This window comes from Pollachius pollachius, assembly GCF_949987615.1.
Source record: "Pollachius pollachius genome assembly, chromosome: 12".
NCBI classification, from domain to species: domain Eukaryota; kingdom Metazoa; phylum Chordata; class Actinopteri; order Gadiformes; family Gadidae; genus Pollachius; species Pollachius pollachius.
The window spans coordinates 11203797-11217596 of NC_136945.1; the positions used below are offsets into that span (position 1 = coordinate 11203797).

Genomic DNA, 13800 nt, shown 5'->3' on the forward strand with positions numbered 1-13800 from the left:
AAACTACTTAGGTCTTTCAGAGGTTTACCACCAAAATTGTGAATTTGCTGAAAAGTCATAGTATTAATCTCTCAGGATCGGAAACCATCATTTAGAAAGTTACATACTGTTGAGTTCTCTGACGGGGAGTCGATCCCGGACTGGATGCGCAAGTGTCAATACCAACCACTGGTCAATAACCAGGAGACCAGAAATTTGAGGGATGTATGACTGTTGGTCATTCATTAGTCTGCATCACCAACCTGCATTTTTTGGCAGAAATTTTTGGTTATTTTCGAATAATTTATATTTAATTCAGACAGAATTAGCTCAACTACATGTTTTCGGAATTTGGTGGGTCTAAAAAATATGTTTCAATTGCAATACTCCATTTAGTTATCACTTAACATTAGCCGTTCATGTTAGGTTTGTGTAAGAGTAATGTATTGAAAGCCAGTTTGGTTAAGGACTGTTTTTTTTCATTATTCACTTTGCTGTTGAATACTTTGATATCACTAAACACAGTGGCTTGTATTTGATTTACTTGGACATCATTAATATAGTTGAGTTCCTATACCGGGAATCTAATCCGGGCCACGGCGGTGAGAGCGCAGAATCCTAACCACTTGACCACCAGGGACCTGATGTCATAAGCCAGTGCACTGTTTATCTAGAATGTGTGTTGTGCTGACAGCTGGCGAGACAGGGATGTGTGTGATGTAATACTGTCTGAGTTAACTGAGCTAGAATTCTCCCCCCACACTCTGTACACTTCAGCAATACAGTGGATGATGCATAGAAATTCTGAAATTGTGTTAAAAAAAGTGAATTTGGGAAATTGAAATGAGACTTAGGTGTTATTCTGTTTAAAGTCATGTACAGACAAGAGATGTTTATGTACTGTCAAGAGATGTATAGGTTAACATCTCTTAACTTCCGACTGTTAGTGTGTTACCTAAGATTTACACACGATTTAAAATTCAATTTTGTGTGAATCTCTCCGGATAGTAAACCATCATGTAGAAAGTTGCAAAATCTTGTTCCCTGACCGGGAATCGAACCCGGGCCGCGGCGGTGAGAGCGCCGAATCCTAACCACTAGACCACCAGGGAGCTCTAGACTCTTCTTTAGAGAGCTGGAATGATTTAACTTAGAATAGGTGGGATGTAGGAGTATTGGTTCTTAATTAGTCTGCATAACTGACTGGCAACCTGGAATCATTTCTGAAGAGGAAGCCGATGACCTGTCTATTTGCATTGGAATATGTCTTTAAATGGCACTCTTTGCCTCTCTCAGTTCCAACAAATTTGAACTTGCCATATAGGTCAGTTAATATCATCACCTCTTTTGTATGTTAATTCTGAACAATTGCTTTGCAATGACTTATTACAATGACTACAAAGGAAACTTGCATATCAACAGCCAAATAGAAAAAACAAGTGGGATTAACAGAGTACTTAAAATGTGTTCTTGCCTTAAAGAGAGAAAGCGGAGAAGTGATTTTTCTTGACTTACTAACACAATAAAACCTTTTCGGCAGAACACCTTCTGGAAACCAAAAATGAATGGAAGCCAGAGATTTAAAGTGTGTTGCGTGCCATTGGCGTTCTCTTCATTATGAATACTAGTACAGTCCCCGTTCAAAACGTGCCTGTTCGGAACGGGCCGTTTGCTTGGCCTCCCGTATTTCTGCTTGCAGCTTTCTCGAGGGCCACTGATTCATACAACTTCCCAGTGGGCACTGTCCTACCTTGACCAGCAAAACACCAGTCCACTGGGAAGTCAATCAACTGAACGGTTGTCGATGGGATCTGAGGGACATACAGACATACAGAGACTCCAAGTACAGTGACCACGTGAACTGCTGAGCTTCAGAGCCCTGAAGCCCCGCCCCCCACTGCTACACAGAGCCACGCTGGTTGTTGGTTTTTTTTCAAAGTTTATTAATAGCGTGCCTTGTTTCCAAATATGTAGACAATGCACTTCCTCAGGTCCCCGGCAATACACGGCCCAAGTGTGAAGTAGATCAGATGAACAGAAGTCAAGATATGTGAATGACATACATACAAACACACACAAACAGAGGCCATTCACTTTATTAGTTGATTTTTAGTTTGCTAAATTAGTGTTATAAGTCAGTATATGGCAAACTTAGACAATTTGAGTTGCATTTAAGAGTGGCGCGGTCAGAAGTTGGTATGGGAAACATACACAATTGAGATGCGTGACACTTGTTGCTTGTTTTGTTCAGAGTTTATTACTATTGAACTTGTCGTGTGTCCAAATTAGAAGACACTGTACTTCCTGGGGTCTCCGGCAATACACAGGCCAAGTGTGAAGCATACCAGGTGAACTTTTCTAGAGATATGCAAAGGACACACTTTGCTTTATAGGTAGATAAGCTAGCTTTATTTTTCAACAGTCCCTTTTCTTGTCTGATGAGGGGAGGGGCAGGAGCCCTCGTGGAGCCCCCTGCTGGGAGGGGCTGACATGCACCAGAAGGCCCACTGTATTTACAGCATACAGGGGGCCAGTGGCGAAATGGATAACGCGTCTGACCAGAAGATTCCAGGTTCGACTTCTGGCTGGCTCGTCTACCTTTAATTTTGATTGGATAGTGTAGTTATGGCTGTATAATACTAAGACATTACCATGTGTAAAAGGGGAATAGTTTTCCTTATAATACACAAATACAATACTGACATGGGACCCTCCTGAAACTAGTTCAGACTCTCATGTGAAAGTCAAAACACATTTAAGTCTACTTAAATATAATGTATAATAATACATAGCTCTACATTTTGGATGCACACTTATGACATATTAGCACTTTTGGCTTGGCACTTTTGCTGATTTGCATACCCCGAGCTGTGTTGAGTCACGCCAGAGATTGACCATCTCCCAGATCGGGCCAAAGCGAGCCCGACCCTCCTCCAAAGCGGGCTCAGTGACCTCCGCCCTGGTCACTGGTGTATGGCGATGGGTCAAAATAGCTTGATTCTTTATTGTTTATTAAATCCTATACAAGCCTAATTAGAAAGGGTAATGAAGGTTCAATTGAAGTTCCCCGTCTGGAAGTTATTCTCTTGCACAAAACAAATGGCTCATTGAGGTAGGACAGATTTCTTTCGGAATGGTCTTGGTATGGACAAAAAAACATGATATTGGACAAAGTTTCACACTATTATATGCTTATAATATATAGCTGCTAATTTTCTTTCCTAAAATCATGTGGCATCTGAGGAAATGTGTGTGAAACTTTGTCCAATGTGTTAACAAGACTGATCTGAGGTAAGTCAGCACTCAATGAGCGTTCGAGATTAGGAAGCAAAAACATTGAACATCAAACTTGAGTTCATCTTCTTGGTTTGTTTCAGCCGTCTAAAATAACCCAAATCTCTTATATGAAGCAATGACATTATACGGTAAGTTTTAAGCAAAAACCAAACTGGCAACAAACAAGTGTGTTGAGGTTCTCATATAATCAAGACCAGCGCTTCATCTGTTAAACCCACACGTTCGAGCGGGTAGCCCGGCTATAATCGAAATGGAAAGCACAGCCGTGCTGCGCTTCCAGTCGAGCAGGTCCAGTATCATCCATCCATTTATTCTGTACAGTTAATGGCAAAACATATCTAATCTCTGTCCCTATATGATCCCTACCCTGAAGGTATGCAGAGCTGCAGACGTACACGGAGCTGGACCTCCAGCCCATAGACGATGGGCTATGTGACCTGGTCATTGAAAAACCCACTGTGTTCATGAAGCTGGATGCTGGTACACACCTCCTTACCTCTGGGGTTTAGTTCAGAGAATGGGGCGTATTGGATAACACATTCAAACACACAACCTTACAGTGTAGCTTTAGGATTTGAAATCAAACTGGAAGCACGGTGCCTTTTTATACACAGGTGTACATTATGGACAGGACTCTCTTGTAAAAGAGATTTCTAATCTCAGTGAGACTTCTCCTGGTTAAATAAAGGTTAAATAAAAATTATACTTTACTTCTGCTTTATTTTTGTACATTTATGTACACTCTATGTATAAAGTGATCACATCCAGTTGCAGGTGGAAACCCATTATGTCTCTTTGTTCTTGTAGGAGTGAACATGTACCACCACTTTTGTGACTTTGTCAACCTGTACGTCTCCCAGCACATCAACAACTCCTTCAGCCGAGACGTCAACCTCCTCATGTGGGACACGGTGGGTCCCTAACACTCTCCCCTGAGATTCAGGGTTTGTTAAAGATGGCTGATGATTAAACTGCGTCAGGCCAGCTCTGATGCAGAGGAAATGGCAGTTAAAGATTTACAGGCAACTTATTCTAAACGTGGTTGCTTTGTGACTGAGATGCACGACCGAGGAAACAACAGGATGGAGGATGGTGTATATATATTTTGACTTCTGGATATTACTATCGATATGTATTGTCTATTGAACAATGCTTTTCAGAGTTTTCATGCTTATGGAGATCTGTTTCCTGAAACATGGAAAGCCTTCTCAGACTATGACATCATCCATCTTAAGACCTACGATTCAAAGCGGGTAAATACACATCTGTATTTAAGTGATTAAGAGCTACTGGTCACGTTTACAAGGAATAATGCTTAAAAATGTATAATGACATTTTAGTCAATGAGCTCATGATAGTTATTGTAACACTTCAATATTATGTATCACATTGCCTACCAATGGGTATTCTTTTTTTTTGAAAGGCAATAGGAGTGAGTCTACTGGAACAACTATCTACTTTCTGAGTTATATGATATATCATTTATTATGTTTAAAAAAAATGCACAGTTTACTTCCTATTCATAGCACACGCAGAAACATTTGCTAATCATCCTGTTTCCTATTCCTAATGGTAGGTGTGCTTCAAAGACGCCATCTTTTCCCTCCTCCCCAGGATGAGATATGGTCTGTTTTACAATACTCCTTTGGTAAGTTACCAGAAAGGGAGAGAGAGACAGAAAGAGACAGAGATATTCTGAATGACTTGCATGTATACATTTATATGGATACAGGGAATGTTGTCATTTAGCACATTTGTTTTGAACCCAGTAACCCAGGATTTATGTTACTTCTATATCAAACACACAATTTATCAGACTGCTTTCTTCCTTGTTTCAGGCCATGGTTTTCTTTGTCCATAAACAGGCAATTTTCGGGACAAACTGTTTATGCAATGTATTTAAAACCCTCGACTACTGTCATTTAAATGTTAATTCCAAGGTTTTTTGTGTAAAGCTGACATCATTAGAATGTGTGAAGGCCTGGGGCACCCACCTTGAGCTTTGAAATATTGATTGCTAGGGTTTATAGTGGAGGCTCTTTATTGCTGCCTCCAGTTGAGTCATATTTATTGTCCTGCATGTATCCATAGAATTGGTGTGAGGGGGAAGTAAAACATGTCTGGGATTGAATTGGTGAGCATGGGGCCGAACAGCGGGGCTGCCGACTCAGCTGTCAGGCCCCCACTATATTAGGTGTTCCCCAAGATTCCTACTGCTCTGACGACAAACCCAGTCTCACTATGGGAGGGAGAGCCAAACATACATCAGTAAATATGTGATGTATATTCAATAAGGTAAAGGACACATTGTGTATTTCCTTTACCTTATCAAGCTCACCAGCCACAGCTGCTTTTTTCCCCGCTATTAAGCCACTCCCCCCTTCACTTAAACATCCTGACCAGATTCGGTCTCTGAAAACATTTTTTTAAGTATACGTGTCGAGCTAACAATGTAATGTGTTCCGGTTTGACTCACAATCCAGACATCTGTCTATAAATTAAAATAAAGAGGCTTGTGCTTGTGTTCTAGATCTCTGAGTGTCACACAGAGGGGATGTTGAGGGCCTTCTCCCAGCATGTCCTCCATCGCCTTCACATCCCCCAGGACGGGCCAAAGGTAGGGGGGGCCTCATTCTGTGAAGGGGTAGGCGGGTAGGGCGAGAAGCAATACTATATATATATATATGCAAGTGCTGTCAAGCGATTAACATTTTTTATCACGATAAATGGCATTAATGTCATAGTTAACTCGCGATTAATCGCGAATAATCACACATTTTTTTCTATTCTAAATATCCCTTGATTTCGTGCTGCTAGCCTTTTAGTGAGATCAGAGTGTTGAGAAGGACAGTAAGAAGAGAGACCCGCAGTGAATTAAACCCGGTCCACTTGACATCGGGTAGGTGCATGACAGTGGTAGGCCTACCGTAAAACTTCAATAGCCCAGGCTTTTATTTGTTTCAATCACTGAACTTTCAAACAAAACTCTTGCTCAGCAAAGATGGGAAATACTATAACATTTATTATTTGAACCAGTATGAATATTCCTACTGTACGTAGGCCTATACACATTACCAGGCTATCGAATAACGCCTACACACACACACACGCACACGCACACGCACGCACACACACACACACACACGGTGGCGGAGTGGTAATCGGGAGAGTCGGGAGAATTCCCTGTGGGCCGTTAATTTTTGGGGCTGTCGGGCAGATTACTGCGGGACAACAATATTGCGTTTATAAAAGTTCCTTGCAGCACCGTCCGGCAGCCTGAGCTGTGCGCCCACAACCTCTCACTCACTCAACACAAAAGACGCAACAAACTGTCAACGTCGCAACCAAGTCGATTTTGTCTAGAGGGGGGTAACTGAGCGGCCCCTCCCGAAGTGGTACAGCCCAGGTGGGCCTTGAACTGCGATTGGTCAGAAAGACGTAACAGCATTGAACTCTCGTGCAGGCTCGAACAGAGTGACACACAAACACAAACACACACTTTTAGGAAGTTTTTCCTATTCAAGTATCCTTGCTTGCCCCAACAAGTTTGTGCGGCATGCTTGTTGTTTTGTTTCTGGTGTAGCTAGATCCGGTATGGTGTTGTAGTTTTTTTAACGTGACTAGTTATTGCTAGACAGCAGGTGAAACAAATACAAGGTTTGCCAAGCCCAAAGAGCGTTAATCGCGCGATTAAAAAAGTTAACGCCGTTAAAATTGGTTCGCGTTAACGCCGTTAATAGCGCGTTAAACTGACAGCACTAATATATATATATGTGGCTCAGTCCAGTCCAATCATTTCTACAGATGCAACTACCGAAAAATTTTACTTCTATCATGAGAAATTGCACATTTAAACCCTAACCCTATAAATTAGGTTATGATTTTTTAGTATGTATTTTAAGCTTGTATATGGCAATGGTTTAATCTGAGCTTTCATTATGAACATAAGTAGGTAATCCTAGACCAGGCACCAGTCGTGAGAGGGTGAAATCAGGGGTTGGGCCATGAATAGCGCAATGTGTGTCGTATCACCTTCTACCTATGGTAGTTATTTATATTCTGACTAGTTATTTGTATTCTGAGCGAATCCCAACACCGCCATGGAGCTGCAGCTTTAAATAACCATGTGACTTGTACGAGGCTAGTTTTTTAACAGCTAAACTAGGTTTAATATTTCTGAATTTTGCAGCAGACGTTCACCTTAGAAGTCTACTTTTTTTCGTTATTCACCCCGACATTGAATACTTGGACATCGGTTATCAACAGTGGTTTGTCATCACTAATAAAGCTGTAAACCCTAACCGCGAATCAAATCCGGGCCGCTGCAGTGAGGGCGCCGAATCCTAACCACCAGACCACCAGGGAGCTGTAGATTTACCTAGCCATATGCCTAACACTGGGCCGGTTGTTGAACAGCTAAATTAGGTCTATTCTTTCATAGTTTGACATTTTGCAGTAAATGTTAAACATGGAAGACTACTTTTTTAAAATTATTATATTTCCGCTTAATACTTGGATATCAATCATTAGCAGTGGTTTGTATTTGATTGGACATCACTAATAAAGTTTTGTTCCCTAAGCAGCGCAGCGGTGAGAGCACCAAATCCTAACCACTAGACCACCGGGGAGCTCTGTTATCAAAAAACAATGTGACTTTGAGAAGGCAGGTTTTTAACAGCTAAATTCTGTTATATATTTCATATTCTTGACATTTAGCAGTAAAAGGGTAACATGGATTTCTGTTTTTTCACTTTACCGTTGAATACTTTGATATCACTAAAAACAGTGGTTTGTATTTTATTTACTGGGACATCACTAATAAAGCTGAGATCCCTAACGAACCCGGGCCGCTCCAATAAATGTGTTGAATCCTAACCACTAGACCACCAGGGAGCTCTGGTATCAAAAAACCCCGTGACTTTGAGAAGGCAGGTTTTTAACAGCCAATTTCTGCTATATGTTTCATATTCTTGACACTTCGCAGTAAAATGCAAACATGGATTTCTGCTTTTTTTGATTATTCACCTTTCTGTTGAATACTTGGACATCGGTTATCAACAGTGGTTCGTATTTGATTTGCTTGGACATAACTAATAAAGTTGTGTTCCCTAACCGGGAATCGAACCCAGTTAATCTAACCACTAGACCACCAGGGAGCTCTAGAATGAAATCACAATGTTTCTTGTAGAAGGAATGTTTTTAAACGGCTAAATGATGTTCAATATTTCATATTCTTGACATTTCGCAGTAAAGGTTTAATCTGGACTTTGTTCTGTTATTCACCTTGCCGTTGAATACTTGACATTGGTTATCAACAGTGGTTTGTATTTGAATTGCTTGGACATAACTAAAAATGTTATGTTCCCTAACCGGGAATCGAACCCGGGCCGCGGCGGTGAGAGCGCCGAATCCTAACCACTAGACCACCAGGGAGCTCTTGTATCAAAAAACCATGTGATTTTGAGAAGGCAGGTTTGTAACAGCTGTTATATATTTCATATTCTTGACATTTCGCAGTAAAATGCCAACATGGATTTCTGCTCTTTTTGATTATTCAACTTGCCGTTGAATACTTGGACATCGGTTATCAACAGTGGTTCATATTTGATTTGCTTGGACATAACTAATAAAGTTATGTTCCCTAACCGGGAATCGAACCCGGGCCGCGGCGGTGAGAGCGCCGAATCCTAACCACTAGACCACCAGGGAGCTCTTGTATCAAAAAACCATGTGATTTTGAGAAGGCAGGTTTGTAACAGCTGTTATATATTTCATATTCTTGAAATTTCGCAGTAAAATGCCAACATGGATTTCTGCTTTTTTTGATTATTCAGCTTGCCGTTGAATACTTGGACATCGGTTATCAACAGTGGTTCGTATTTGATTTGCTTGGACATAACTAATAAAGATGTGTTCTCTAACCGGGAATCGAACCCGGTTAATCTAACCACTAGACCACCAGGGAGCTCTAACATGAAATCACAATGTTTCTTGTACACGGAATGTTTTTAAACGGCTAAATGATGTTCAATCTTTCATATTCTTGACATTTCGCAGTAAAGGTTTAATCTGGACTTTGTTTTGTTATTCACCTTGCCGTTGAATACTTGGACATCGGTTATCAACAGTGGTTCATATTTGATTTGCTTGGACATAACTAATAAATTTGTGTTCCCTAACCGGGAATCAAACCCGGACCGCGGCGGTGAGAGCGCCGAATCCTAACCACTAGACCACCAGGGAGCTCTGGTACCATAAAACCATGTGACTTTGAGAAGGCAGATTTTTAACAGCTGTTATATATTTCATATTCTTGACATTTCGCAGTAAAATGCCAACATGGATTTCATCTTTTTTTGAATATTCAGCTTGCCGTTGAATACTTGGACATCGGTTATCAACAGTGGTTCATATTTGATTTGCTTGGACATAACTAATAAATTTATGTTCCCTAACCGGGAATCGAACCCGGGCCGCGGCGGTGAGAGCGCCGAATCCTAACCACTAGACCACCAGGGAGCTGTATCATTAGAAAACAACGTGACTTTGAGAAGGCAGGTTTTTAACAGCCAATTTCTGCTATATGTTTCATATTCTTGACACTTCGCAGTAAAATGCAAACATGGATTTCTGCTTTTTTTGATTATTCACCTTTCTGTTGAATACTTGGACATCGGTTATCAACAGTGGTTCGTATTTGATTTGCTTGGACATAACTAATAAAGTTGTGTTCCCTAACCGGGAATCGAACCCAGTTAATCTAACCACTAGACCACCAGGGAGCTCTAGAATGAAATCACAATGTTTCTTGTAGAAGGAATGTTTTTAAACGGCTAAATGATGTTCAATATTTCATATTCTTGACATTTCGCAGTAAAGGTTTAATCTGGACTTTGTTCTGTTATTCACCTTGCCGTTGAATACTTGACATTGGTTATCAACAGTGGTTTGTATTTGAATTGCTTGGACATAACTAAAAATGTTATGTTCCCTAACCGGGAATCGAACCCGGGCCGCGGCGGTGAGAGCGCCGAATCCTAACCACTAGACCACCAGGGAGCTCTTGTATCAAAAAACCATGTGATTTTGAGAAGGCAGGTTTGTAACAGCTGTTATATATTTCATATTCTTGACATTTCGCAGTAAAATGCCAACATGGATTTCTGCTCTTTTTGATTATTCAACTTGCCGTTGAATACTTGGACATCGGTTATCAACAGTGGTTCATATTTGATTTGCTTGGACATAACTAATAAAGTTATGTTCCCTAACCGGGAATCGAACCCGGGCCGCGGCGGTGAGAGCGCCGAATCCTAACCACTAGACCACCAGGGAGCTCTTGTATCAAAAAACCATGTGATTTTGAGAAGGCAGGTTTGTAACAGCTGTTATATATTTCATATTCTTGAAATTTCGCAGTAAAATGCCAACATGGATTTCTGCTTTTTTTGATTATTCAGCTTGCCGTTGAATACTTGGACATCGGTTATCAACAGTGGTTCGTATTTGATTTGCTTGGACATAACTAATAAAGATGTGTTCTCTAACCGGGAATCGAACCCGGTTAATCTAACCACTAGACCACCAGGGAGCTCTAACATGAAATCACAATGTTTCTTGTACACGGAATGTTTTTAAACGGCTAAATGATGTTCAATCTTTCATATTCTTGACATTTCGCAGTAAAGGTTTAATCTGGACTTTGTTTTGTTATTCACCTTGCCGTTGAATACTTGGACATCGGTTATCAACAGTGGTTCATATTTGATTTGCTTGGACATAACTAATAAATTTGTGTTCCCTAACCGGGAATCAAACCCGGACCGCGGCGGTGAGAGCGCCGAATCCTAACCACTAGACCACCAGGGAGCTCTGGTACCATAAAACCATGTGACTTTGAGAAGGCAGATTTTTAACAGCTGTTATATATTTCATATTCTTGACATTTCGCAGTAAAATGCCAACATGGATTTCATCTTTTTTTGAATATTCAGCTTGCCGTTGAATACTTGGACATCGGTTATCAACAGTGGTTCATATTTGATTTGCTTGGACATAACTAATAAATTTATGTTCCCTAACCGGGAATCGAACCCGGGCCGCGGCGGTGAGAGCGCCGAATCCTAACCACTAGACCACCAGGGAGCTGTATCATTAGAAAACAACGTGACTTTGAGAAGGCAGGTTTTTAACAGCCAATTTTTGCTATATGTTTCATATTCTTGACACTTCGCAGTAAAATGCAAACATGGATTTCTGCTTTTTTTGATTATTCAACTTGCCATTGAATATTTGGACAACCATTATCAACAGTGGTTCGTATTTGATTTGCTTGGACATAACCAATAAAGTTATCTTTCCTAACCGGGATTCGAACCCGGTTAATCTAACCACTAGACCACCAGGGAGCTCTAAAATGAAATCACAATGTTTCTTGCAGAAGCAATGTTTTTAAACGGCTAAATGATGTTCAATATTTCATATTCTTGACATTTCGCAGTAAAGGTTTAATCTGGACTTTGTTTTGTTATTCACCTTGCCGTTGAATACTTGGACATCGGTTATCAACAGTGGTTCGTATTTGATTTGCTTGGACATAACTAATAAAGTTATGTTCCCTAACCGGGAATCAAACCCGGGGCGCGGCGGAGAGAGCGCCGAATACTAACCACTAGACCACCAGGGAGCTCTGGTAGCATAAAACCATGTGACTTTGAGAAGGCAGATTTTTAACAGCTGTTATATATTTCATATTCTTGAAATTTCGCAGTAAAATGCCAACATGGATTTCTGCTTTTTTTGATTATTCAGCTTGCCGTTGAATACTTGGACATCGGTTATCAACAGTGGTTCGTATTTGATTTGCTTGGACATAACTAATAAAGTTGTTTTCCCTAACCGGGAATCGAACCCGGTTAATCTAACCACTAGACCACCAGGGAGCTCTAAAATGAAATCACAATGTTTCTTGTAGAAGCAATTGTTTTAAACGGCTAAATGATGTTCAATATTTCATATTCTTGACATTTCGCAGGAAAGGTTTTCTTCTGGACTTTGTTTTGTTATTCACCTTGCCGTTGAATACTTGGACATCGGTTATCAACAGTGGTTCGTATTTGATTTGCTTGGACATAACTAATAAAGTTGTGTTCCCTAGCCGGGAATCGAACACGGTTAATCTAATCACTATACCACCAGGGAGCTCTAACATGAAATCACAATGTTTCTTGTAGAAGGAATGTTTTTAAATGGCTAAATGATGTTCAATCTTTCATATTCTTGACATTTCGCAGTAAAGGTTTAATCTGGACTTTGTTTTGTTATTCAACTTGCCGTTGAATACTTGGACATCGGTTATCAACAGTGGTTCATATTTGATTTGCTTGGACATAACTAGTAAAATTGTGTTCCCTAACCGTGAATCGAACCCGGGCCGCGGCGGTGAGAGCGCCGAATCCTAACCACTAGACCACCAGGGACCTCTGGTACCATAAAACCATGTGACTTTGAGAAGGCAGATTTTTAACAGCTGTTATATATTTCATATTCTTGACATTTCGCAGTAAAATGCCAACATGGATTTCATCTTTTTTTGATTATTCAGCTTGCCGTTGAATACTTGGACATCGGTTATCAACAGTGGTTCATATTTGATTTGCTTGGACATAACTAATAAAGTTATGTTTCCTAACTGGGAATCGAACCCGGGCCGCGGCGGTGAGAGCGCCGAATCCTAACCACTACACCACCAGGGAGCTGTATCATCAAAAAACAACGTGACTTTGAGAAGGCAGGTTTTTAACAGCTGTTATATATTTCATATTCTTGAAATTTCGCAGTAAAATGCCAACATGGATTTCTGCTTTTTTTGATTATTCAGCTTGCCGTTGAATACTTGGACATCGGTTATCAACAGTGGTTCGTATTTGATTTGCTTGGACATAACTAATAAAGATGTGTTCCCTAACCGAGAATCGAACCCGGTTAATCTAACCACTAGACCACCAGGGAGCTCTAAAATAAAATCACAATGTTTCTTGTAGAAGCAATGTTTTTAAACGGCTAAATGAAGTTCAATACTATATATTCTTGACATTTCGCAGTAAAGGTTTAATCTGGACTTTGTTATTCACCTTGCCGTTGAATACTTTGACATCGGTTATCAACAGTGGTTCGTATTTGATTTGCTTTGACCCGGGCCGCGGCGGGCCGCGTGCCGCGGCGGTGAGAGCGCCGAATCCTAACCACTAGACCACCAGGGAGCTGTATCATTAGAAAACAACGTGACTTTGAGAAGGCAGGTTTTTAACAGCCAATATTTGCTATATGTTTCATATTCTTGACACTTCGCAGTAAAATGCAAACATGGATTTTTGCTTTTTTTGATTATTCACCTTTCTGTTGAATACTTGGACATCGGTTATCAACAGTGGTTCGTATTTGATTTGCTTGGACATAACTGATAATGTTGTGTTCCCTAACCGGGAATCGAACCCAGTTAATCTAACCACTATACCACCAGGG

General features: G+C 40.6%; 1 protein-coding gene across 2 annotated transcripts in view; it reads left to right on the forward strand.

Moving 5' to 3' along the window:
- The window catches only part of eogt (EGF domain-specific O-linked N-acetylglucosamine (GlcNAc) transferase), a 116992-nt gene that overhangs the window by 9197 nt on the left and 93995 nt on the right, over nt 1-13800 (forward strand). For both annotated transcript variants that reach the window (XM_079747252.1, XM_079747251.1), the window contains exons 7-11: nt 3650-3756; nt 4084-4187; nt 4437-4529; nt 4853-4924; nt 5807-5893. In XM_079747252.1, the coding sequence (XP_079603378.1) occupies nt 3650-3756; nt 4084-4187; nt 4437-4529; nt 4853-4924; nt 5807-5893 (463 nt within the window). The remainder of the gene's footprint in view (nt 1-3649; nt 3757-4083; nt 4188-4436; nt 4530-4852; nt 4925-5806; nt 5894-13800) is intronic.